At 39.5% G+C, this 27,100-nt stretch overlaps 2 protein-coding genes across 2 annotated transcripts; both read left to right on the plus strand.

Annotated features, from left to right (window-relative positions):
* The first annotated feature begins 6,099 nt into the window (after window positions 1–6,099).
* LOC133517295 (acyl-CoA Delta-9 desaturase-like) lies at window positions 6,100–10,697 on the plus strand. The gene is made up of 5 exons (XM_061850542.1): window positions 6,100–6,128; window positions 7,228–7,452; window positions 8,482–8,612; window positions 8,977–9,182; window positions 10,074–10,697. Exons 2-5 carry the CDS (start codon window positions 7,236–7,238, stop codon window positions 10,576–10,578), a joined length of 1,059 nt encoding a protein of 352 aa, XP_061706526.1. The 5' UTR covers window positions 6,100–6,128; window positions 7,228–7,235; the 3' UTR covers window positions 10,579–10,697.
* An 8,131-nt stretch (window positions 10,698–18,828) lies between these two features.
* LOC133517296 (acyl-CoA Delta-9 desaturase-like) lies at window positions 18,829–25,224 on the plus strand. Its single transcript, XM_061850543.1, has 4 exons — window positions 18,829–19,045; window positions 22,652–22,782; window positions 23,147–23,352; window positions 24,258–25,224. The coding sequence occupies exons 1-4, from the start codon at window positions 18,829–18,831 to the stop codon at window positions 24,760–24,762; spliced, it is 1,059 nt and encodes a 352-aa protein (XP_061706527.1). The 3' UTR covers window positions 24,763–25,224.
* The last annotated feature ends 1,876 nt before the right edge of the window (window positions 25,225–27,100 follow it).

Raw genomic sequence — 27,100 nt, forward strand, 5'->3', positions numbered from 1 at the left:
AAAAACACGGTGTATAAGTTAGTACTGAAAGTTTGCAACTCTATGTGAGATACCTACTTATAACATGAAAGACCGGTGATAATGCAATGGGTATCATGATGACATTGAACCGATCTGATGGAGAAGAAAGGGAGAAAGGGTTAATAGAAACTCCGAGAGAAAATAACAAAATCTCAACGAGTTTAAGGTTTTCTAAAATCGTCGGCGTAGGAGGTACAGTCACGCAGCGGCTTACGTGAGCGAATAACTCGCGAATGCGACGGGGCGCGGCGGCTGAACGGCATTCGTGTTCACAACGAGATCGCCCACGTAGGACACTTCCATGGGTATCAAATGATTGAATTTATCCGCGCCGCGCCGCTTCACGTTCGCGAGTTATTCGTTCACGTAAGCCGCTGCGTTACGCTCCGTGATTGATGGGCCATTTAGGGTTTTATTTAAATTGGACATTCCATAGCGGAAGTATTGAATAACCAATTAAGAAATGGCTGTACAATCACGAAGCGTGACTGTAAATATAATCGACGACAAAAGTTTGTGGCAAAAATGTTTAATTTTTTACTAAAATTGCATTCTATCGTATTCTAGTGAATTTTGAAAAAACAACAAGTTCTAATGATGCGATCTCTTATAACATAATATATCTCTGTAACTAGACCCATATGCGTATTCTAATTTTTATTATAGGGTATGAATTCGATCTAGATTAGATATGGATCAAATTTATATCCTATAATTAACACGCCTGCCAATTTTATTCTTGATATAATAATTATTATTTAGAGGAGAGCTGGCATTCACAATTTGTTGATATTACGAGTTTTATTTGCCTTGATACCCAACAGTTTGTGATGATACTTATCTAGCGTGTAAACTTATATGAATAAAATAAAGAAACGAAATTACAATCATTCATATTTTATTGCGCCTATTGTTGTACAAAACACAAGGCAATAAAATTAGAATGAAATCCATTGCATGACTATAATTATTATAATCAATAACATTAAATCATTAATAATTAGTATAATTACTTAGTAACAGTTTACGGCCGGTTGCTCCAATGTCCAATCTGCTTGTCAATGACTTCGTGGCACGGAACTAAGACATATCATTTACAATTTGATACCATATTATGTGGTATATGCGCAATAAAGGGTGCGGTTCGTTCTACCCTCTCCATAAGTACTAACCATACTCTGCATCATTAGGTATTTAAATAAATGTTAACAAACAATTTGTACATTTTAGGGTGGTTATAACATTTATTAGTTAACCAACCAAATACAAAATCGCCTGGATCTGTGACTGAACGACCTGACTTTAACCTACATTATTTGATCATGTCATGTTTTCATCTACCCTCAACTGGCTTAAGGAGCCATTTGAGGGTAGATTTTGCTTACTGTTATTTAAATACCTAAAGATAAAGTATAAATAAATAAATAAATATTATAGGACATTATTTCACAAATTGACTAATTGTAAGTCCCACAGTAAGCTCGATAAGGCTTGTGTTGAGGGTACTTAGACAACGATATTCGAACAAAAGTTATTTGCAATAATCGACAACAAAAAGAAACACACTGTGTTAATCTTTGGCAGTGTTTTTGACAATTTGTTCGAAATATTTGATAATGATGACATTTTTCAAAAGTACGTTGGGCTAATATGGTCGGCTCTTTATCATTTGTCACCATGCCTGTCACGTTGTAACAAGTATGTAAGTGCGATAGTGACGGGCATAGTGACAAGTGATAAAAATGGAACCATGATACCGCCGCAGAAGCTTATTAGTGTCATAAATAAAAAAGATAATCAAAAAGGTTGAAGAAGGTTCCATACTATTCTTTAAGGATATTACTAGGAGCTACTAACACATACAGGCTGCTCCAAAGTAAAAAATGGTAATTTGTTAATTTCTTCGAAACCGCTACACCGGCTGTTATGATACTTTGTACAATGGTTCTAAATACCCTAATGCATATGTACATTTCGGCTTTGTCCAATGGCTAGGGACACACTGTATATGTAGTATATGCACACTGTATATGTAGTATATGCGCAATAAAGGGTGCGGTATGATCTACCCTCTCCGTAAGTACGATTGTTTAATTTAAGCCATCCTGTGTCCCAATCGGAGTGCAAACGCTAGAAATGGCGACGAGGATGGGATAGGTTCCGCCAGCGGCCGGCCGGGTGAGTTACTGTTGGTACGAAGCTCTACACTATGTGTCGACGGCCGATCGTAAGAGTAGGCAGATCGTAATGTTCCTGTGTAATGTTTTGACGCTAGTCGCATTAAACCAATAGATTGCTTCAGATGCCCAAACGGCGAACTGGCAAGAAATAAGAGCTTGCGGGGCTTCGTCAACTCAGGGAACAGGACAAAGGTTTTCACGTTTCATGATATGCCTAGAAATTACACGATCTGCTTGATCGGCCGCCGATATATAGTCTACGTGCAAATCTCGAGTTCGGAAACAGCCAAAAACACGTTCCGTAAAATGGGGTGAGTGGGGATTACGATGGTAGTTGGGTTATGAATGGGGTGAGGAGGGATGACAGAGGGGTGAGTTGGTTTTTAGAGGCTACTGCTATGTAAATTATATATTCCGATAACAAATCAAGCTATTATAATGTTCATAATTCCAAAGTGTCGATCCAATAATTTTCAAAACTCAACTTAGTAGGAAATCCCAGCTCACCCCGTAGTAGGGGTGAGGTACTATTTCGTATTTATTTTTAAAGTTATGAAATGGAACTACACAAAATCATAAACAAAACTAAAATTCAAACGACCGGAACATTTATTATGTATAAAAATCAGTTTGCCACATGTAAAAATAAAGTTTTATCGAGGTTTGAATGCCAGTTATATCCCTACTCACCCCATTTTACGGTCTAGCGTATAATAAATCTAAGTAAATCATAGTATTTTATGATAAATACTGGAATTCATCATAAAGGTGTAGGTGCGTTCAATTGGATTTGATTTGAAATGTTTTAAGTTTAGTATTTTCTTCGCGTTAGTGTGGCGGATTGTTTTTAATCGGTAGTAAAGTTTGTTTAACCCTCGTGCCTTGAAACCCTCGTAAAGGTCAAGATTCCGCTTTTTGAACCATTTACTACGCTCGTAGTTCAATTTTGGAATCTTTCGCTTGCTCGGATATCAATATTAGCACGAGAGGTTAAACAAAACAACAACTTTGTCCCCTTGTAAAACAAATACCTATGGCTCGGTGCAAGAGAGACAGTATGAGGGTTCCCTACAAGTATTTCTCCTACCCATTCTAACCTATAAAAATATTGCAATTATAAATAAGTCAAAAAAAATCGACAAAATAGGTAGGTATTTATTTTTATTTACAAACATTTGACAATGTTTAAATATGCAAATTATGCATAACTCGCTAAATACAAATTTCCAAGTAAATATGACGTCTAGGTATCGAGTAAACAAATCAGCATAGGAGTTCTTTTCGAATTAATACTTTTATACTTATAGTATTTTTCAAACTCGATGGGTATGCTGACAGATACAATACAATTTTGCGAGATTTGGCGTTTTTAGGTTATGAATTATATGTCAATGACATCTGTCATCATTTTTATGTTGGGAAATGCGTTTACGCATGCCACCTGGTCCAGGGGAAATCAGAGGCGTTGACGGACTAACCAGTGGAGGACCACCGTTGAATTCCGGCTCCGCCTTAGATGGGGTTCCGCAGGATTGCTAATATCAGCATTTGACCGCGTGCGCCCCGGGTAGGCGGCCTGTAGGCCGCAGATATTATAGGTGCCAGTTGGTGCCGCAGATATTATAGGTGCGCAGCCCACTACGGCGGAGGCAGCAACCGCGCATAGCGGCGCCTGGCTCTGCCCCCAGCCCGTCGTCGGCGGAGTGGAGGGATGCTCTGTCACCTTACCCGTCTATTTTGAAAAATACTATAGTGTCAGACAGCAGTCCTCCACTGGTTTGTCCATCATCGCCCCGGGTTTCCCTCCCTGGTGCGTTGCGTTTGCGTCGCGACGTCGGCAAAAATTATAGTACATTGTGCAACGAGGGTAAGTGCAATTTTGGATACGAGTAATTCCCGACAGCCGCAGGCTGAAGGGAATTAAAGACCTGAGTTTGCAATATTCTTACCTCCCGGAGTTACACACAATGTTTTTCAATACACTTGCGAAGAAAAAACTAAATTTTAAGCGAAATAATTCTTAAATACGGTGGCATATCAAACATTCGTCCGCTATTTTGTAATTTCTTGAGGGGTTAGGCATCGAAGGCACAGACCTATTCGGCATACAGCCACGATTGAAAATTATGTAAAAAAAATTAAACGGCTCTTAAATTAATCAAATTAAATAATTTTAAACATAAACATAAATATTAACTGTAACGTGGTAGCTTTCGTCGCTAGAAATTGTAATCAGGGTGGTTTTTAATAAAAACTGTCAAACGAATACCGGCTATTTAAAAGTACAATCAAAACTATCCAAGTACACGATTTACATCGGCAATACCTACTTTTATAAAAATCATCGAATTCGTTGAACTGTGTCAGTTATGAACAGTTTATGAAACAAAGTCATTCTGATGACTTTGTTTCATAAACTTGCTGCAAACATGTATAACATTAACCAATGTATGTACATGACGTCCTTAAATAACATGAAAATAATATATCTAAATAAATGTGCATCACGCACACGACGCCGTATTTTGCATCAATGATACACGAATATAGGGTTCCTTACCTTTAAATTAAATTAGCCAGCCAGTGAACTGGGGGGGGGGGGGGGGGGGGAAGGTGATATAGCCGAAGGCCTAGGGGGCAGACGCCGCAGAGGGGCATACATTGTATGTAAAATTTGAGCTCTGGGGGGGCAGCTGCCCCTTCCTGCCTGTACCTGCTTACGCCCATGTTGGGGTCACTTCATCTACTATCTGATTGTCTTTCACGTTTTCACTCATTTTTTTCGAAGGAACGCGTGGAGGTATCGAAATTAAATCATCCTTCCTAATAGGAAATAGGAGACAAGGAATAGTAGATTGTTAACCATGGGATGAAAGAGCAGTGAGAGCACCAATAGGCCGAGACTGAAATGTTTCCTTTCGTTTGAGTTGCATTTTGAATTCGAGGAAAGTAAAGTACATTTTAATTTAAAAAAATAAGAGCATGTCGGACCATGGTCAGTGTAGGGTTTCGTAGTTACCATTCTGTCAGAACAGGCTAAACGGGGGTTATTATTAAGTATCATGTACATTACAAGCATAAGGGACTAAGGAAGTATCAAGGATCATGATCGCTATAGTTTTCATTGAAATTATTTAATAAGTTGTTGTTTCACGATTTTTTTCATAATTTTTGGACCGATGCCTATGGTACACATATTATTTTATTTTGAAGCAATTATTTCCGAAATATATACCGGCGGTTTCCAAGCAAAAGCTATGGTAGCAATATTCGTTTCCCCTATTCGAATAGTATGTCCTATCCCATGATTAATGATTGATGTATTATTCATGCTAAATTGCAGCTTTCTAGCGCTAACGATCACGGAGCAAAGCCGCGGACGGACGGACAGACGGACATGGCGAAACTATAAGGGTTTCTAGGTGACTACGAAACTCTAAAAACATAAATACCTAAGTATAAATGAAGTAGTATTTCTTGAGAGTATATATATATATCGTAAAAATAAAATAAATGTATTTAGAAAGTATAGTGTTCGAGAGCAGAACGTATAATTTTCTGCATATAGGTATATTTTGCACACACGAGTCACACAACCCACTTTCGGAGCATGAGAAATGAAAATAAAAAGAATTCCCCACTTTAAGAAAGCAAAGTTTTATAGCTCAATCGTAGGGAAAAATCCTTCATGATTTGGTGTAGTGAAAGATATTAATGCACTTCAGCAATAACGCTGTATTGTATACGGAACTGGCGGTGTCTGAGTCTAAATCGCACTTGTCCAAATTTTAGCACGAATGAATGACATGTTTTAATTTCAAGACACATTGAGCTCGCAAAGTGCACCTAACCATTGTTGGCTGCAGGTATGACACAGTTTTACCTCTGCCGTTGTGTACCTAGCATACTACCCTGCGCTCGCGTTCGGTACGTATACAATCAATAACTGGAGTCTGGACTTATTAGAAGCATTAGACAGGTTCAAGAGAGGACGTAAAGCTAGGAAATTAGAAGGGGACAAAATATATGCCACGTCGCGATAAACTTGATGGCTCCTCTACACGATGGGCCATCATACTGGTCCACTAAAATGGACAAGCGTGTAGAGATGGTAGTGGTGTCGGATGGCTTATGGTGCGGCGGGATGGCGATGGGATGGCTAGGGGCACGGTGTCAGTTTTTCGTCTGCACATCAAAGGTAGTGGGCCAGCGATGGTGCGTACGCACACGTGGCCCATTCTATGGTGCGTGCTCTCAATAATCGCATAGCCATCTCGCTGGACCAGCGCTGGGCCATCACCATATCGTGTAGAGGAGCCATAACCATCACGTGGCCATCTCGCCGGTCCAGTGCTGAGCCATCGTGTAGAGGAGCCATGAGACGAAATAAATGTCAGTTGCGCGGGTTTTTACTTCTGGTTAAATTTCTGCTCGTCATGTAGTCATCTCCATGCATGGTAACAATATACGAATGTGATTTTTTTCTATCGAGCCATCTTTAATCTTTTGGGGTTTTGGTTGGACTGCAAATACAGTCTAGTTAGCTTCCGTGTGAATTTTTTCGTCGCATTTGCTCTTGATAAAAATGTGTAAAAATTCAATATAAAAACTTCAATTTTGCGTTATCCTCTCTTAACAGAAATATTTTTCCATTCGACTCTCAAAGACAGCAATGATTTAAATCATAATTATTCATCATCGGAAATCGGAAATATATCGGGAATTGTGCGCGTATCATTCTATCGGAAGCACATCAGAACCTTCAATCGTGGATGACGAGGGCTTTCAAAAAAACACGATATTCAACTCAGTCTTTACCGGAGAAGTCTGATTACATATCACAGCACACGTTACCTTTTGACCGCAGAGGGGATGGATTTCAGCTCCAGGAGCCCCTGCCTTTACCTGAATCTGTGTTACATTAGAAATCGGTTTTTAATCCCATCTAGGTCCCATTCTATAGTGTCGCTTTAAAAGTATTTAGGTTAAAGTTATTTTAGCTTACTTAATTTAGTTTATTTTTAAGCTGCAAAGATGGCTCCCGAAGAAACAAACTTGAATGGCGTGTTGTTTGAGAATGACGCAGCGACTCCCGACCTCGGATTGGAGCAGACTCCGGTCCAGCGAGCCGACGACACGCCGTGGGCCTATCACTGGTTACATCTCGTATCCATACCGCCTTTATACGTCGCGAGCCTGTACGGAGGCTACCTGTTTCTTACGACGGCGAAATGGCAAACGGACGTATTTAGTAAGTAAAATCATTGAGTCCGTCTTAAGGCCAGAGTACATAGGATGCGTGTGTGTAGACGTGCACTTGCAAGTGGGCGTTGTAATATTAAAATCCTTATGAGAGACGGCACATCGCTAGCGTGATGTATGCGTGCACGGCTTCAACATTTTAGCGCACGTGCACGTGTGCACGTTTACGCACGACAATTCTACACTGACAACCGACAACGCAAGCTGACTCTACACTGAATTCGCAGCGACAAAGCGCAGCGCCATTATATACGTCATATTTTCATGGGTTTGACGTTTAAGGTGAAGGTCGGATATCAACTGCAGCTGCATTACTGTTGCGACAATACTGTCGCGTCCCGCGGACGCTGTGATTCTCAATTTCCTCGATAAAATAAGTGACGGATTGAACATTCGATACGTGGCAGTATGCAGTAATGCGGCGGCGGACTTAATTTATTTTATGATGGAACTTGACAGTTACAACGGCTGTGTCCACACTGCAGCGGCACTGTCGCCACAGTAATGCAGCTGCAGTTACCATCCAAATGTCACCTTTATGGTAGTGCTTAGGCGGGCTGTATATTAGAGTTTAGATCTTGAGGTCACAAGTTGGCAGTAGTCTTATTTGCCTGTTGAAAACAATAACAGGATATTAAATTTCATCAGATGAAAAGTTCCCCTAAAATATTCTGCTTGCTTAAACACTTGTACCTAAGCAATAAAGCAACAAAATTTGCATGGAAAAATTGTGAACACTTTTTGTCGTAGATTGGATAAGTCTCCTGGAGCGTGTTGCGTAGCCCAAATTGAATACCACTTATTTTGTAATGCACTTTCATCTCTTTCGTGTACTGAGGGGACGCTGACCAGTGGGACGTGCAGGGCGGTGTCCATGTTAAAGAAATGCAAACTTATGAGAGCGGCCTCTGTGCATGCTCTAAATCCGCCCTGCTGTACGCTCACCATGAGACAATATCCTGTAGCCAGTCCAGTATCCAGTAATCCTAAAAAAAATAAGAAACACGTTTGTCCACAGCTTGCCTGGTGCACTTGGTATCGATGCTGGGAGTGACAGCGGGCGCGCACCGGCTCTGGTCTCACAGGTCTTACAAAGTGAAGTGGCCCCTCAAACTACTTCTTTTAATCTTCCAGACAATAGCAATGCAGGTAATACTTATGTTATTAATGTACGAGTGAATGTTCCCAGGATCTATCTTATTAAATTACAAGTAGCAATTTTTCAAGCTTAAGACAGAAACACTTAAAAAAGCCTTATTTATTTAGACTTACAATTATACATGGATAAGATCCCCTTAAGTAAGTTAGTAATTTTCAGCCTTGGATAAGCTTGCAATTAGTCTTATTTAAGGGCAGGGGTCTCTAAACTTTTTGACCTGACGGCTAAGGCCAGGCCACCGAACTTTTTCGCAGACCGGATTTTATGGAATTTGTTTGTTTTCGCAGACCAGATAGACAAGTTCACAGAATCTTAATGTAGTACATTAATAAATAACCCTATACCTATTTTCAGTACTCGGTGATAAACTGGGTGCGCGACCACCGCATGCACCACAAGTACGTGGACACGGACGCGGACCCGCACAACGCCGCACGCGGCCTGTTCTTCTCCCATGTCGGCTGGCTGCTTGTACACAAGCATCCTGAGTACGTGCGCAAGAGCAAGGGGCTGGACCTTAGCGACGTCTACGCTGACCCAATGTTGCGTTTTCAGGACAAGTAAGTACTTGTAACGAAGAATGCATTTAGGGTAAAATGAACGCTCGAGCGGCGCGGCCTCGCGCTGGTCAAACCCCTTGGACGCTCCACGCGACGCTGCACACCGCTGGACACTCATCACTGAGACCGTCCACTTACAAACAAAATCCTTCCTTCCTCCTCTCTGCCTCGCGCAGCTAAACTATGGAATGAACTGTCGCCTGTGGTATTTCCAGGCCGATACGACCTTCAAACCTTCAGGAAAATAGGGTACTCCCATCTCAAAGGCACGTCTGCTTTGTAATTAGTGATGGGGATGGGCGACGGTAATTGCTTATCATTGTTCAGCGGAGATCTAGTGGCTGGTCCAGTTAAAGGGCGAAGAACAGAAAGCCGTCTTGATGGTTACATTGTATTTAATAATAAAAGCACGGAAATATATTTATGCAGATAACATGGCGACCGAATGCCCGACCGTCGAGAACGGAGCAAGCGTTAGAACGAATGCATGAATGAATGAATATTTACTGTTGGAGTTGCCAAAAAACATCAGGCGGTTCATCCGCTCGTTTGGCTCCGATATCATTAAAAACATATTTTAGTGCAAATCTCGCAACATCTAATATGTATGCCATGAATCTTCTAATATGTCTGCCACCAAAGCCATACGGAAACCGCCTTGCCCACTCGGGCAACCCAAATCCTCACTCCCAAATCGTCCTCTTTGGACTCCCAAATCTTACATGTCCGGATTTAAGCATAAATTAATTAACAGGTGATCTAGATTAATAAAGTGCATGATACATCCGTGTACTCGTAATGTCTTTATCTTGATACATGACGCCCAAATAACTTACTTATCTGGCTAAGCCTACCTAAAAATTTAAATTAAATCACATTAATTTGTTTCAGATATTTCCTTATCTTGATGCCGTTTACTACTTTCATTCTCCCCACCCTAATCCCGGTCTACTTCTGGAACGAGTCTTGGACAAACGCTTTCTTCGTGGCCGCCGTACTCCGCCTCGGGTTGACCTACAACACTGTTTCTCTTATCAACTCCGCCGCTCACAAGTGGGGCCACAAACCCTACGACAAGAATATCCTGGCCACAGAGATTTCTCTGGTCTCTCTACTCTTCGTTGGAGAAGGCTTCCACAATTATCATCACACTTTCCCATGGGATTATAAAGCGGCAGAACTCGGCAGCGCCATGTTGAATTTCTCTACGACGTTTATAGATTTCTTTGAGAAAATTGGCTGGGCTTATGACTTGAAGACCGTGTCTGATGAGGTTATTCAGAAGCGTGTTAAGCGAACTGGAGATGGGTCCCATCTCCTATGGAGAAGGAGCGACAAGGAACAATCTGAAGAAGTTATTGATCCAGCTGTTAGATTTAGCCCTAAATGTGATTAATTAAATGATATAATTATGTTATTTATCTTTGACAGCCTTCCTAGGCTAGTAGTCGAAGGTGCACAAGCCATAAAAAGCTCAAATACGGCGTTCTCTAAATAAAAGATATCCTTTGGCAGAATAAATCTTTCTGTTTCTGAGATGTATTTAAGAAGTGGAGTTGGTGGAGAGAGAGGGTTGGTGCTTTGGCGTTGGCGACGTCTGAGGTTAATAATTGTTTAAGTTTAGGTTCTAAATCAAGTTTGGCATCATTTTCAAATGAAATAAAAGATATAGACGTACTGGGGTGCTGACCCCTGCGACATAATTGTAAGGATTGTATGTTAATATAGGCGTGTGTCTACAATCTTTCGAGGCCGCGTAGCCAACGCGCAAATCGCTTACGCTCCGTACCAATCGAAACGCAACTGCTACTGTCGCACTAATATGAAAAAGTGATAGAGAGACAAAAAGCGGTTCGTTGTCGAAGTGATAATCTGGTTTTTCCAGGACAACTACCTACTGCTATGTTGTGTCGTGGAACTGTTAAAACCCCAAGGCTGAAATAATCACTCATTGAACACAAAGTTAATTGCAGTTCCCTTCCCTTCAAAGCCCAAACACTCTCCTACTCGAGAAAAAAAGACGTATTGTTTTATCGCCTCTATATATCGAACTTATTTAGTAACAAACCTCTGTTACTTGAAGAAAATAATATTAGGACTACTTTACGCCTTTGTATAATTAACTCTAATTCGAATTTTGCCTTCGTGTTACCTCTGTAACTCGAAACGTCTTTAAATCGGGCAAAAACAATATAAAAACCTGTCTAAATTGATAACCTCTATAATACGAAAACTCGTTAACACGAATCTTTTTAAGTTTCTCTTGAGATTCGTACTATCGACTTTATAATACTTTTTTATAGATCAGTCAGATTATACTTTTTTAAAGAACTTCAATTCTCTTTTGGTTGACTTCCTTTAAAAATAATTGAATGACTAAGTTTTTACCATATTTTTATTGCTATAGTAGATTGTTAACCAAGGGATGAAATAGTGTCTTTCACCCTAGTTTTATATTTCTTTCGAGTATTTCGAATGCGAGGAAAGTAAAATACATGTGCATTAAATTAACACTTCTAACTATAAACTTTAGAAGTATTTCTTGAGGGTACTTTCAATTAACAATTTAGGTTAAAAACACGACCGAAGGGAGTGTTTTAAATCGACACGAGTTGCGAATTACCTATTCGCACATGTATCGTACAACGTTTTACAGTACATATGACCCTTTAAATTTTTGAAATAGCTACATAATGTGCTAATTTACGCATTAGTGCGGAAAAGTAGTACCATATGTACTGTAATAGTACATTTCGATGCTAGTGCGGAAAGTATGTCATTACTTCACGAGCACCGAGATATCGGGAGACTCGGGACGAGTGAAGAATGACATTTCCGTACTTGTATCGAACGATGTTTTTTGATACAGTTGCGAAAAAATAAGAAAAACAACAAGTACTTATTTTTTTATGCATTTTCTATAAGACAGAAACAATTGTAAATATAAAATATTATACTATTATTACTTATTACCTAACTATCGTTATTTACGATTATTTGTGTATCGTATATATACTTACTTTACTCTTTGATCGTATATTTAAATTGTATGAAAACAATATCGAATGTTGCCTTTGGAAACTTAAAACATTCTTGCAGTAAGAAAAAACGCCTCTGCTTTGACAGGCGTTTCGGCAGCTATTCCGTTCCATTCAGACAACTTATTAAGAACGCTTTTCAATATTCAATATTAAAAAATAAATGTGTTATAATGATGAAGAGGTAAGTAATAAAATATGAAATATGTTTATATTTATTATTTGTACATTAACAGTAAGAGCGTATGTGGGGAACCCGGGTGGAAAACGTCCGTCTGGGCGTCCCAGATATCGCTGGAGCGACGAGGTCCTAAAAGACCTGTTCGCCCTCGGAATACCCAACTGGCGTGAAGTGGCGCAGGATAGGGCAGAGTGGCGCTCTCTTGTGTCAGAGGCCAAGATCCTGTTTGGGTCACTGAGCCAGTGAAGAGAGAGAGAGAGACATTAACAGTAGGTTTTTATATTGATTGCGACTTTTAAAGGAAACTAACATTAACACTCATCAATAAGTAGTCATGAATTGGAACAAGTGGAAAAGTAAAAAGCACTAGTTCGCGAAATCCAACTTTCCACACGCTAAACAGCTACGGAAAGTAGCACTTTTTGAGCAACTGTATTAAAAAATATATTAAAGTGCTTGTTTTATAGGATTGTTTTGACGACCGGTTTGGCCTAGTGGGTAGTGACCCTGCCTACGAAGCTGATGGTCCCGGGTTCAAATCCTGGTAAGGGGATTTATTCGTGTGATGAGCATGGATATTTGTTCCTGAGTCATGGGTGTTTTCTATGTATTTAAGTATTTATAAATATTTATATATTATATATATATCGTTGTCTAAGTACCCTCAACACAAGCCTTATTGAGCTTACGTGGGACTTAGTCAATTTGTGTAATAATGTCCTGTAATATTTATTTATTTTAATCAGGTGCATGTAAGCAATCAAGAGCTAACAATACCATGGTATGTCATTTGAAATGTGCTACACGGTGTCATTCATTAATTATTAGAGTCCATCTGAAATAATTTTGCGTCGCCTTTAATAGCACAAAGAGTGGAAGGGTTATTATACCTAAATATCATTTATTTTCTTCAAAATTTGCCATGCGGAGTTATCTTGGTCCAACTTTATTTTCTTATTCAAGACAGACTTAGGATATCATCAGGGCATAAATTATTCAATGAAGTTATTTATTTAGGTACAATAAAGACGTTTCGAATGACACTTCATTTGTCAAACAAATAGTACCAATTTTAGAGAGAAAGAGAGAGATAGGATTAGAGCCGGCGTAGCTTTATTCGACGTTCATAAAAGTTTTGTAGTATGCCTACGTAAGTTTTTATCGACTATAAATACTCATCGAGAAAGGTGGCGTTGTTTTATAACAGAGGCCTAATGACCACCTCCTGCCTCCATAAGCAGATCAGCTCGATTATCTTATGGCTCCTCTTCACGATGGCCCAGCGCTGGCCCAGCGAGATGGCCATGCGATGGCTGACACGCCACTACACGATGGCGACATTCAGTTGCGATCTATTCGTTTTCCAAGATGGACGTGGAAGCATTAGCCGCTGCAGCAATTTATTTATACGCCACGTACCAACCTTTTCTTAATCTGCACAATAATAAAGTAATTAAAAAGAAATGACGTAAAAGATTATGGTGGATGTTATCTATCCATCGCAATAAATAAATAAATAAACTACTTATTATAGGACAGTATTACACAAATTGACTAAGTCCCACGGAAAGCTCAATAAGGCTTGTGTTGTGGGTACTTAGACAACGATATACATATTATATACATATGTATAAATACTTAAATACATAGAAGACATCCATGACTCCGGAACGAATATCCATGCTCATCACACGAATAAATGCCCTTACCAGTATTTGAACCCGGGACCATCGGCTTCATGAGCAGGGTCACTACCCACTAGGCCAGACAGGTTGTCACTTAAGTCAATTTTTTGTGCAATAAACTCGTCAAAGCTTTAAAACCCTACTAAAAATCCTGCTACCTTATTTCTATAGTTTTGGTCTTTATGTTTGAGGTTCCATGTTACGCTTTCTCCCCGATATAACTCTAAAAACTGTATTCTATCGTGATGCGGCCACATACTCGTCATTTTTAATCAAAATAATACACAGCACGAACGTCCTCACTCGACCGCGTTCGAGCACGCACTGTGGGATGGGCCACGTGTAGATGCGGACAGCCATCGCTGGTCCACTGCCTTTGATGTGCGGACGAAAAACCGACACCGCGGCCATCCCATCGCCATCCCGCGCGCCATAAGCCATCCGACACCACTACCCTCTCTACATGCTGGCCCAGCTTAGTGGGCCACTATGATGGTCCATCGTGTAGAGGAGCCATTAGAAGTTTTGAGGAAACAGATGAACACATACTGCTTTTGCTTTGCTGCAGTCGGCTAAAATATAAAGAACAAGATACTTACTTCGTTAAGTCATCACCGCAAACTCACAATGGTCTTAAGTGCCATAGAAGTTAAAGGCGCTTAAGTCTTATAAGCTGATCATCGCTATATTTAACAATTTCTAAAAAAACTAAACAACAGAGAAGTTTTATGTAACTATCAAACCTGCTCACAAAATTTCACCAGTCGGTATTTAAGTTACATGTCAGTCTTTGGGTCACAGATTTACATGTGTGTACCAAATTGGTCCAGTAGTTTCGGAGCAAATAGGCTGGGACAGAGGGACAGACAGACGCGGAGAGAGTGATCCTATAAGGGTTCCTTTTGAGGTACGGAACCCCAAAAAATACCTTTCAGTGAGTTACGCAAAAATACTTCCCGTACATTTTTTGTTTTTAAATGGAATATACTTGATGTAAGAATATCGGGCGGGCAGCTTTCTCGCGCAGAGAATTGCAATCCAGCGTGCAGAGCGGGAACGCTGTCTGCGTGATGGGCACCCTGGCAAGGCCGCAAAATTTTGATAGGTATTTTTAATTTTTAGGTTTAGTTATTTTAATTGTAGTTACTTTTAGTTTATTATACATGTTAGTGACTTTTGACTGAGATTTTACGCAAATAAAATTTGTAATACGATACAGAATATCGGGATTATTAAAGGTCGTAATTCATCTTTGTCTTACTCACGTGGGAAAGTGGCACGCGCAGGTAATTAATTAATAAGGTAATTTTGCAGGTAAGGAGCACGCGCGGTTTTAGTTAACAATAGACAAAGGATAAGCCGTTGGGGGCCAGCTACAAAGCTAACAACTATACGGCCAAATGCTTCCCGTAATGCAGGGAATGTGTTAATCTACTCTACTCACAAACTATAAAAAAAAACCCTTTAAAAATAACATCGGCCGATTCATAAAACGTCAAAATAATAAATTTATGTTAATTCTTTAGGTATCACTGGAAACGAATCGACATCGTATTTTCATTGTGTTAAATTATAATATTTTTAGGTATACAATATCTACCTCTGATGACGCATATGAATATTTTTAACTCACTCAATCAATGAACCCTAGATACATATCGATGAATAGACGTCTTCCAAATTCTACACGGTCGTAGAGACGCGCTGGACAGAAACTGGTAGAGGCAGATCATCCGCTCTTGATTTAACCTGCTGCTGACCACGATCCTCAGACATGAGGAACCGAGCCGAAGGGAGAGAAATACGTAAGGCTATGGCCACCTATAAACGCCAACGGCCGCTTACAGCGTCACATCTTACTCTGCGTCACAATGCTTACTATAGAGAAGTACTATTGTGGTCTCCTTCACACGTCACCAGTGGCGTCTTGACGTCGTACGCGGCATCCAAACGCTTTGCGTTGCGTCTCTAGTTATTTCGAACCATTGCAGCGTTGAGGTCGTGTCCATCGTCTCATACAAAATGCCATTTTTCTTCAACTGATATCTAGGAAGTCTTTTTGATGGCAATTTTTTTATACCTCCCTGCACCAAACCTACATTATATTTGAATTGCTTTTGATTAACACAAATACATTATTCAGTAAATTTTGAATTGTAATCTTTTAAACCTTTTATTATTTAAATTACATCGTTCTTTCTTTCTCTTCAAAAATATTTGATGCCATGGTGTATTTACTTTTCTTTGTATACGGTGGTTCTGTGCTTCTTCTTCCAATAACAAAGAAACCGTCAATTTTTTTTAAATGTCCATTATTGCAAAATTACACATTATATACCATATGGCCACTCGTATCATCGCCCACTGTGGCCGCCGACACTTTGCGTCGATCGGACGTTGACGCTAACGTCAGACGTCGCATATAGCATAAAATAGGAGACCATAGCCTAACTGTAATAAAAGAGATTGCTTCACCGACAAGAGCGCAGGTCTTAAATTTCTGATGATCTGATAATGATGGAATTAAATTATTTTAATTAATTTGGAATTAAAAACCATTATTGTCGTGTATTAGCGGACGAGAAGTTATTACTAAGACAAACGCAAACAGTCAATAAAATTAATATAGCCGCGGGCTGCGTCTACACGACCCGGTCAGCATCATTTCAAGCTATAGGATAGAGTCGCGTCGTTTAAATCGATTTATATATGTAATGTGATTGTGTGTGTCCTCTTGAAATGTATGTACACCTGAAAAGGTAGATTTTTGTGGGACTGACACGCTTAACATCTTGGAAAGATCTTATACGATCAATAGTCAAAATTGACGTGTATTTCGATTCCGCTGTGATCCCAATAATTATTGTGATATTTCTAACGTCAAAATGACATTGGTTGCCCGAATCGAGTTGCTGCTGTCAATTATACGAAATACAAACGATATCTAAATGAGAACTTATCTAAACCAGAACTTATCGTTATCGTATCTCATTCTTCGAATCGGGCCGTTAGCAATTTTAGCTAAATATGTAACCCATTCTCCACATGTATTAATAAATTATTACAAAATTAAATTAATAATTAATAGTACTGAACCCGAGGTACGCGATTCGTAATTCATCGGATTTTTAACACGAATATACTGTGTTGTTATAACACATAATATATTCGTGTTAACAAATCACACCGAGTTCGCAAATCGTACCTTGTCCGCTGCAGGTGAGTAACACTTGCATAAGTAGTCACCTAACACACTACACTGCGCTCGCGCTCAGTGCATTACAAGCTGTAGCTGCAAATCAGCCTATAGCTGGAGTTTGAGGACGCTTTCGAGTTTCGACTGGTTGAACAGAGGTATTTTCATTCATTTGACGATCTGTCTGGCCTAGTGGGTAGTGACCTTGCCTATGAAGCCGATGGTCCCGGGTTCAAATACTGTGAAGGGCATTTATTCGTGTGATGAGCATGGATATTTGTTCCTGAGTCATGGGTGTTTTCTATGTATTTAAGTATTTATAAATATTATATATATCCTTGTCTGTACCCTCAACACAAGCCTTATTGAGCTTACTGTGGTACTTAGTTAATTTGAGTAATAATGTCCTATAATATTTATTTGTTTATACTGCCGAAGCTGATATATTATATTAGATAAAATAATTTATTTATCAACTATACATTTAAATAATAACAAACTTAGAATAAAATGTCACCTAAAATTAAAACTACCTACAAAACTAAAATTATTTATTTATTTAATTCATAAAGCAGTGACTTAAGAGGAAAGGGGACGGTCTCGTCTCAATACAAACGAGGTCCAGATTTTCTTTTCTGGATATTAAAATTGTAGACAATATTTTATATAATTTTATGTTTATTAACCATAGCTATGCCCCTACGCTTGACGTTTTTCGTTTTTTTTTCATTTGAGATGAGAGTGGAGGACCCGCGCGAGATCGCTTACGTTGATTAACAACGGTTAATATACAAAAAAGCAAAACGCGATCTCGCGCGGGTCCTCCACTCTCATCTCAAATGAAAAAAAAAACGAAAAACGTCAAGCGTAGGGGCATAGCTATGGTTAATAAACATAAAATTATATTAAGCCGTTGCTTTGCCCCCACGTTTGATTTGTTTCGAATTTTGTATTATTATAAGAGTTAGAAGCATTTAAAAGTTTCTATGAAATCTATTTTTCGCTCGTAATTTTTACAATAATCAAAAATCTAAAAAAGTCAAATCATGTAAAAATATTTTCCTTAATATCAAAACCAGAGAGGAAACTGGGGACTACGTTTGTATGGTGCAGCGGCTGTCCCCTTTCCTCTTAACTATGTAAAAAAAAATGACTTTTACCTATACGTTAGAAATTGAATTTTCCTTCAGCTAATTGTTTCTCACATGCAGTAAGTAAAGAAGTCAAAGCTTTGCACCGACGAATGTCTACACGAGTTCGTACTCTGTCGCTTTAGATGGGGGCGTAAAGCTAGGTATTAGAAAGAAAATGAGTCATGTTTTCATGTTTTTGTCTTTAATCAACATACTTTAACCTTTTAAGGTTTCAGCTAGAATCTGTCCTTGCAAATATAATCTCCGTGTGTTTTTTTTTCATGGCGTTCACTCTTGATTAAAACGTAAAAAAAAAATGCGTAGATAATTTTTCGTTAGATATAACTTTAAATGAACTCTAATGTTTAGCTTAAGCTATTACTAATCAATGGTGTCTCTTTTCAGTTGCGAAGATGGCTCCCGAAGCGACGGACGCGAACAGCGTGCTATTTGAGAGCGACGCAGGGACTCCCGACCTCGGGTTGAAGAAGACATCGGTCCAGCGAGCCGACGACACACCATGGGCCTACGATTGGCAACACGTCATACAAGTTCCGTTTCTATACGCCACGGGAATTTACGGGGCCTTTCTTTTTTTCATGGCGTCGAAATGGCAAACTAATCTATTCAGTAAGTCAAGCCGCATTGTGAAACGTAAATTTTTGTCTACTTATTAATTATAACCTAATACATAAAACTTAGAAACTTAGAAGAATAAGGGACAGTGCCGGATTAACACATTTTGGTGCCCTAAGCATTTCTAGACCATGGTGCCCCCTCATCAAGATTACATTGAATTTTCTTGGTAAATTGAGTGACGTTTATTGCCGCATTACTTCTGAGAATAGAATTTTCAATCCGTCACATCATTTTATCACGGAAATTGACAGAACTGCAGTAGTAATGTTCCAAGAGTAGGTATAGGTCAAGTGTAAGCAAATTCGAAGACCGTGCTTCGCATAAGTCGGGAGGCCAAGCCAACCATGGTCCAAGTGTAAGCGAAGACGTAAGACATAGGCAGTATTCTGCACAGGATTTTGCAACCTCTTGAGCTTTCCTGCGAAGCTCTTCATGTGAGGGCAAAGGCCGAGCTTCAGTAGGGGCTTAGCCATTGGCCATTGGTTTTTGTCAGAACAGTACTAATGGCCACAAATGTCTTAAATAGCAAATTATTGTTGACGAAAACGGGACTTAATAGGGTAAGTTTTAAAATTACCTCTGACCAGACGTTTCAAGGACGGCGTTGTCCCCATGGTCTCGGAGAAGACTGTGTAAAGTCGACATCATTATTTTGACGTTGGAGGTAATTTTAGAACTTAATCAAACGCGAATAAATCCCGTTTTCTTAAATGATAATGTGTCACAATTAGGCCAATACAATTAGATTTTTTCGACCTAAAAATACATGTAATCCGAGTTTGCTCCATTCCAGGAGGTGTGCATAAATGTTTCCTCTTTTTCAGTTTTTTTGCTTGTAAATCAAAAACGGTACGTCCGACGGAAAATCTGTTCTAATTATGAGTATTATTAAAATTGATATCCGAGGATCCGAAATGTAATTTCATAGTTAAATTACATTTCTTGCAATAAAATATATTGATTGATTTAAGGTACCTTAATATGTATTCGTAGTACCTAAATTGTAAAAAAGCGGCCAAGTGCGAGTCGGACTCGCGCATGAAGGGTTCCGTACAATTTAAGACGTATTAAAAAAAAATCTTCTTACTAGATCTTGTTCAACATTTTACCACTTTGGACACACATTTTACCACTTTGGAAGTGTCTCTCGCGCAAACTATTCAGTTTAGAAAAAAATGATATTAGGAACCTAACTATCATTTTTGAAGACCTATCCATACATACCTTACACGTATATGTTTGATGAAAAATTTTTTTTTTAAATTTTATGACGTATTAAAAAAAAAACTACTCACTAGATCTCGTTCAAAACAATTTTCGGTGGAAGTTTGCATGGTAATGTATATCATATATTTTTTTAGATTTTTCATTCTGTTATTTTAGAAGTTACAGGGGGGGGGGACACACTTTTTTTCACTTTGGAAGGTTCTCTCGCGCAAACTATTCAGTTTAGAAAAAAATTATATTAGAAACATTAATATCATTTTTGAAGACCTATCCATAGATACCCCACACGTATGGGTATGATGAAAAAAAATTTTTTTTTTTAATTTCATGACGTATTAAAAAAAAACTACTTACTAGATCTCGTTCAAACCAATTTTCGGTGGAAGTTTACATGGCAATGTATATCATATATTTTTTTTAGATTTTTCATTCTGTTATTTTAGAAGTTACGGGGGGGGGGGACACACTTTTTTTCACTTTGGAAGGTTCTCTCGCGCAAACTATTCAGTTTAGAAAAAATGATATTAGAAACATTAATATCATTTTTGAAGACCTATCCATAGATACCCCACACGTATGGGTATGATGAAAAAAATTTTTTTTTTTTAATTTCATGACGTATTAAAAAAAAACTACTTACTAGATCTCGTTCAAACCAATTTTCGGTGGAAGTTTACATGGCAATGTATATCATATATTTTTTTTAGATTTTTCATTCTGTTATTTTAGAAGTTACGGGGGGGGGGGACACTCATTTTACCACTTTGGAAGTGTCTCTCGCGCAAACTATTCATTTTAGAAAAAAATGATATTAGAAACCTCAATATCATTTTTGAAGACCTATCCATAGATACCCCACACGTATGGGTTTGATGAAAAAAGATTTTTTGAGTTTCAGTTCTAAGTATGGGGAACCCCCAAAATTTATTGTTTTTTTTCTATTTTTGTGTAAACATCCTAATGCGGTTCATAGAATACATCTACTTACCAAGTTTGAACAGTACAGCTCTTATAGTTTCGGAAAAAAGTGGCTGTGACAGAATCGGACAGACAGACGGACATGACGAATCTATAAGGGTTCCGTTTTTTGCCATTTGGCTACGGAACCCTTAGTAAAATCATGTTAATAATCCGAAAACGCTTTCTTACCAGTGTCTGATCCACCAAGTGCTATTGTAATTGATAGTGGGTTCCTTCTACATCGAGTGGTTTGGCAATCCAAAGGAAAAAAATATCTCCTAAGGATCCCAAAATGTATGCACACCTCCTGGGATAGAGCAAACTGGGATTACACGCATTGAGGACCAAATAAATGTATTACTTAAAACAATTTCCAGCTTGCTGGGAATTAATTCCTCAAAACGCTATTTTTGGATCTAATTTGATTGGCCTAAATCGTGAAGGTTTAAATCAGTGTTTTTAAAGGCAAAGTCTGGGGCTGAATGCGCGGAGCGTTCGATCAGCGCTTACGGATGAGGCCAAAGGTCGAGCTGGAAGAAAGCAAGGCTTGAATTTGACTAATGGCGAGGTATGAATAGCTGGACGTCCGGAGCGTTCGATCGCGGCGCGTTATCATATAATACAACTAATGGCGAGGTGTGAGCTAGGCAGCCCAGCTGCGAAAGAGGACAGCATGGATTTGGATCCATGGCCAAGCGAAAGCGGGGCAGTTTGCATAAAGTAGAAGGCCTGGCGTCGCATAAGACCTAACGCCGAACTGCAAAAGAGTGGCTTGAAATCGAACCTATGTAATCACGGTTCTACTACTGCTCGGCCTTTGCCTTAACTCGAAAGCGCAACTTGATAAGATGCTTTTGTTTTTCATCCTTCGCAGGGCCCTTTATTACACTTTGACAATTAGGTCGCAGGATCGCGGCTCTGCAGCAACTCGGCCTGGCCGACACATCTAGAGACCAAAATACGCTACAAAATCGGTAATCTACGTGGAGAAAATCGGTTGGCCACCCGACGCTAAGATTTTTTTGGCCATGAGCTTTGATGGCCTCCGCGTAAGGTTGGAGATGTGCTTACGTGTCCTCACTCTCTTACGACCCTTCTTTATTAGATGGGTACTTGCACACGTATCAAAAAGTTTCGTGTACATAATAAGTACTACACTACGACTGCGATGCTGATGCAGCCTGCGCGTTTTTTTTTCCTATGATTTTGGTGCCCCCCTAGACGTGGTGCCCTAAGCAAGTGCTTATTTTGCTTAATGGTTAATCCGGCACTGATAAGGGATAAGGACAAACAATTATCAAGCGGGTAGTCTTCGGTAACTTGGCAACGACAAACTATTTTTCAAAAATATTTTGATTTGAGTTATACATATATTACGTCAATTTCAGTTTAATTAACGTTGGTCCACAGCCTGCTTGCTGCACTTAATGGGGTCGCTGGGCGTGACGGCGGGCGCGCACCGGCTCTGGGCCCACAAGGCCTATAAAGCCAAGTGGCCTCTCAAACTTATTGTTTTAGTCTTCCAGACAATATCAATGCAGGTAAAATGTTCTATGCTACCCTAGATAACAAATGTATAGGTACTTCAGCCTTCAATTGTTAAACAGCTATCAGCCAAACACCTATTAATCGCATTTAATGTTGCTGATTGTAACCAAGCCATCCGGATCTTTGTTAATTATTTATCTAATATTTTTCCTAATTTCGGTTTTTAGCTTCACAATTGGCCCCTTATCATCAGGTTAGAATCTGATCCTCTAATTTTGGCATTGATGGCACACTAATATTAGTGATATATATACTTTTTATAGTAAATTATGCATTTTATGCACAAGAAGTGTTGATTATGAGCATACAATTGTTTGTTAAAACTTGTATAATATTGATATATGCTATTCTATACAGTACTCGGTCATAAACTGGGTGCGCGACCACCGCATGCACCACAAGTACGTGGACACGGATGCCGACCCGCACAACGCCACACGAGGGCTGTTCTTCTCCCACGTCGGCTGGCTGATGGTGCAGAAACACCCGGAGTACGAGCGTAAGAGCAAGTTGTTGGACATTAGCGATGTCGAAGGTGATCCTATGCTGCGATTTCAGAAAAAGTGAGTAAAATTTTTTCATACCAACACCACCGCAGTCACGGCAATGTATGGGCGCTTGCAACTCTAGTGGAGTTATATGCTTACAAGGATTCTTCCTTAGGACCACAGGAAACCTCACTACATAAATGTCTCAAAATGAACTTTTTGCTGACTTAGACCGATGTCCGACTTTGATTGCTGCCCGGATTCTTGACATTTGCGGCAACAATGCAGTCAGCATGTCTCGCAATATTACTTACAGTACCTTACTAGTAGTACAGTATCTTTATGAGATGAATCCATCGCTGCCGCTGTACATTTGCGATCGCATCAAACAATATAACAGGTTTTAAAATCTGAATACCCCACTAGGAGACAAGACCATATGACTATTATTGTTACTGTCGTTGATAAATGGCATTACTTATACGCGTGACAATGCAGTTTACCACATTTATTTATACCTGACTTAGAGCACATGCACTTATATCTCATCATCAGCATCTTGAGGATGTATGTTATAGATTTGAGCAATAACTCGTAAAGTGGTTAAGGAAGATATATTAAGAAGTTTGGGGGTAATTCTTTAGCCACCAACGGAACGGCTGTTGACGTTCACAAGGCTTCATAATCCTTAGGGTGGAATCACATCGCACATGAGAAATCGCTCGTTAGTATGACTATGAAGATGCGTATGCACGCATTTAGCTTTCCGATCCGTACGCGTCTTCATACTAACGAGCGATTTGTCATATATGAATTCTGGCCGATGCTGATAGATGAGATTCCACTCTTAAATACTTTACCACGGATTTTAATGCTTACCTATTTAAAGTATCGAGCTCCATGCTTTACGTTCAAACCTTCTCCGGCTATCCACATGCAGTAGATATTTAAATAATATTACACTTATTATTTATTTCCAGATATTTTTTCATCTTGCTGCCGCTGGTCACTTTCATATTTCCCACTCTGGTCCCGGTCTACCTCTGGCAAGAGTCCTGGACAAATGCTTTCTTCGTGGCAGCGATGTTCCGTCTCTCTTTGACCTACAACATGACTTCCCTGGTCAACTCTGCCGCCCACAAGTGGGGCCACAAACCCTACGACAAGAATATCCTGGCCACAGAGGGTCGTCTTCTCTCTCTTGCCTTCGTTGGAGAAGGCTTCCACAATTATCATCACACGTTTCCTTGGGATTATAAAGCGGCAGAAATCGGTAGCAGCATTTATAATTTAAGTACGATTTTTATAGATTTCTTTGCGAAAATTGGCTGGGCTTATGATTTGAAAACTGTGTCTGACCAGGTTATTCAGAAGCGTGTTGAACGTACTGGAGACGGCTCCCACAATCTATGGGGGTGGGGCGGCAAGGATCAGTCTAAAGAAGAGGTAGATGCAGCTATTAGAATTCATCCTAAAGATGACTAAAGTTTATTTTAATTACAACCAGATACATACTAAACGTTACATATAGTATGGAGTCATCATCATCATCATAAATTGAAGAGCTGCGCTCTTGCCGTTGAACCCCAGGCATGTCTGTCTTTGGCCTATTCCTTGACAGCCTGATACGACACGACGTTCACCTTCACTAATTGATCCATGTATGCCCTTCTTGGCTTTTCTCTATTTCTCCTTCATATGGCGTCAAGAATTGTAATAAATAAATATGTAAATACATAAAAGTAGTGATTATTTCGGCCTTCGGTTTTCCACTGCCTCTTCACCCATAACACCAGTAAGGGAGGTCGCATACGGCGACTTTTTGCGATTCAGTCGCGCGTTTCATGAACGCATGCCTTATCGAGTTCACAACGCGCGACAAAAGCGATGCAGTAGCGTTAAGTGTCGGCTTACGTGAGCGAATAACTCACGAACGCGAAGCGGCGCGACGCGACGCGTGTGAATTCAATCCTTTGATACCTATGGAAGTGTCCTACGTGGGCGATCTCGTTGTGAACGCGAATGCCGTTGGGCCGCCGCGCCGATTCGCATCGCATCACGAGTTATTCGCTCACGTAAGCCACTGCGTAACAAACGCGAAACTGCCGTGATGCAGTCGCACTGTTTAAATTCTGCACCGCTTCTGCGTCGATGCAAACGCGCGACTGTATTGATTTAGCATTTCTACTAACCTCGGACGTGCACGTGCAGTCTCAGACAGGTATGCTGCATCATGTCTGAATGAATTCTACATCGCGATTGCATCGATACCATAGAGAAATAAGTAGGTAAGCTTAGACTGCTCACTCCATTACATAGATAAAAAATCATTTATAATAAGTTTTAAGCGAGCTTTGCGAAAGCTTATTAGTAATAAGGTTTAAGCTTATTACGTATTAACGTGGTATTAACTAACTTTTAAGCGAGTTAAACTTATTAATAATACGTTTTACCATACTTCCCATACAACTCATTATTTAATAATTAAATCTGATCTATGAAGTGAGATTTTAAGCTTATTTACTCTATGATCGATACTGTAGCGATGATGTATCGCGACGCTGGAGGGTCTGCCATCTTGTGGCCTAAATCGGGAACTTGAACTTGACATTGACACTTCATGCCAAAGCAGGTGCTGCCCCCTATACTGAACGCATGCACCCTTGCGCGTTGTAGGTTCTGCCATCTTGTGGTCTAAATTGGAAACTTAAACTGGACATTTATACTTTGTGCCAATAAACTAGGGGCTCCTGTGCTGCCCCCTTCAGCTCATGCACGCTCCAGCGACAGCATTCATCGCTATCGAATCGCTGCAAAGTCACCGTGTGCAACTGCAACCAATAGTTTGAAAATTCATAATTTATTAAGTACCCGTATAGTTCGTTCGTTCGGGAGAGAAGACCACGCCTAAAATCAAAAGAAGGCTCACCTATTCCAGTCTCATCTTGAGCTTCATTCTCATTTAGGTTTGAACAAAATTACTACCGTATACTTTGCACTAAAAACAAATAACACTATTAGAATAAGACACTAGCATCAGCACCATGAAGTCAATACTCAAAACAATCAACAAGAATTTTACGTACCTTTACAATATTTCCCCCACAATTTTGGTCACATTCTTGGGCCTTGCTCCCAAGCATGACGTGAAGCATACTAAACAAGAACTACTTCCCACTTCCCGGTCGCCACTTTCCCGAATGAATGTTGAGGGAGGCGATGGCTGAGATACACGTCATACTCGTGAACGGGTGCTGTTTGTGGAGACCGGTCTGTTTAAGCTTACACGGGCTACATGTTATGTTATAAGTAACTTTACTTTTGAGTGGCATTAACGTGAGACACTTCATTCGGTTCTTGTCTGATTTAATTTTTTGTCTTTTAATTATTTATATAAGAATTCAAGCTTTGGAGACCCTCTACATCTCTAAGGATAATTTAATATATATATTTTTTATATTTTATCTCTGACACCTAGATACATCTCTAAAGAATTTTAGTATTTGTTGGTTTTATTTTTTTATCATAGTTTTTTTTTGTGTAATTTGACATTTAGAGACAGTATACATCTCTAATAAAGTATATATTATTTGATCGATTCCATATTTGTAATTGTTTTTTTATAATTTTATTGTTTGTAAAAATGGACATGTAAATATATTTCCTATTTCCTGAACAAATGTTTGATATTTGACTAGCAAAATCTAAACATCAGAACCATGAAATATTTCGACGGACTCGCCCTTATGGCCATTTACCCCGGAATTACCCTATACGGTTGTTAAGCGTGATGCAGCATTAGCAGTTCTCGTTTAGTGCCCGT

This window comes from Cydia pomonella, chromosome 4, assembly GCF_033807575.1.
Source record: "Cydia pomonella isolate Wapato2018A chromosome 4, ilCydPomo1, whole genome shotgun sequence".
Lineage (NCBI taxonomy): Eukaryota > Metazoa > Arthropoda > Insecta > Lepidoptera > Tortricidae > Cydia > Cydia pomonella.

What these genes read in the sequence shown, in the direction of transcription:
- LOC133517295 (XM_061850542.1), top strand. Translation starts at nt 7,236, where the DNA reads ATGGCTCCCGAAGAAACAAACTTGAATGGCGTGTTGTTTGAGAATGAC. An exon ending in ATGGCAAACGGACGTATTTA is followed by an intron (nt 7,453 to 8,481) that starts GTAAGTAAAATC and finishes GTTTGTCCACAG; the next exon opens with CTTGCCTGGTGCACTTGGTA. An exon ending in TCCAGACAATAGCAATGCAG is followed by an intron (nt 8,613 to 8,976) that starts GTAATACTTATG and finishes ACCTATTTTCAG; the next exon opens with TACTCGGTGATAAACTGGGT.
- LOC133517296 (XM_061850543.1), top strand. Translation starts at nt 18,829, where the DNA reads ATGGCTCCCGAAGCGACGGACGCGAACAGCGTGCTATTTGAGAGCGAC. An exon ending in TCCAGACAATATCAATGCAG is followed by an intron (nt 22,783 to 23,146) that starts GTAAAATGTTCT and finishes TATTCTATACAG; the next exon opens with TACTCGGTCATAAACTGGGT. An exon ending in ATGCTGCGATTTCAGAAAAA is followed by an intron (nt 23,353 to 24,257) that starts GTGAGTAAAATT and finishes ATTTATTTCCAG; the next exon opens with ATATTTTTTCATCTTGCTGC.